The sequence below is a fragment of the Myotis brandtii genome, unplaced genomic scaffold (assembly GCF_000412655.1).
Source record: "Myotis brandtii unplaced genomic scaffold, ASM41265v1 scaffold1057, whole genome shotgun sequence".
Classification (NCBI taxonomy): Eukaryota; Metazoa; Chordata; class Mammalia; order Chiroptera; family Vespertilionidae; genus Myotis; species Myotis brandtii.
In genome coordinates this window covers 81,353-82,007 of record NW_005353568.1, presented here as the reverse complement: position 1 = coordinate 82,007, position 655 = coordinate 81,353, and the positions used below count along the sequence as shown (strand labels likewise).

Here is a 655-nt window from a genome sequence, read left to right as displayed (position 1 = left end):
ACCGCGCCCCCCCCCCACTGGAAAGCAGGGACCCCAAGCCCCCCAGGGATCAGCAAGATGTCTCCTCTGCCCCCACCCTCAGCCCCCCCACCAAGGCCTGGGGTCCAGAGGCCCCCAACCCATAGGAATCATGAGTGTGGCCCATCCCACCCCCACCTCCTGCTACTGGGCTGGACGCTCTGCAGCTGAGGGTGCCCCTTCACCCCACCTCTCACTGACCAGCCAGGCTTCCCTGCTGACCGCCCGAGGGAGCCCGCTTCAGGCCCGCCCTCAGCAGTGACCCCGCCTGCCTTCGCCAGGCCTGGGAACCCCAGACCTCAGCCCGTCGGACCCGGGCCCAGCTCTGTGCAGCCAGCCAAGCTCAGCCCAGCCCAGTCCAGGCTCAGCTCCAGGGAGCCCACCTGGGTCCATCTTGGCCCAGGTGAGCCCAGAATAGAACATTTCAAGCCGTGAAACTCATCTTATCTCTGTCTACAAAATCAAACAAAATGCATTCTACCTCATCCATCTCCACCCGCCAGCCAAGGACAACCTTCCTCACGGATGGGGTACATTTAGCTCAACTGAGCAAGTCAGGTGGATCTCAGAAAACAGCACTTCCCTGTGGGACCAGGCAGAGCCCAGCACAGCCCAGCCCAGCTCAGCCCAGCTCAGC

The 655-nt window shown here is 63.2% G+C and overlaps 1 gene segment (V, D, J or C); it reads right to left on the bottom strand.

Moving 5' to 3' along the window:
* Nucleotides 1-655, bottom strand: part of LOC102248173 — a 37,965-nt gene that overhangs the window by 19,162 nt on the left and 18,148 nt on the right. Inside the window, 1 exon segment of the C gene segment in view lies at nucleotides 209-301. Within this exon segment, the coding sequence occupies nucleotides 209-301 (93 nt within the window).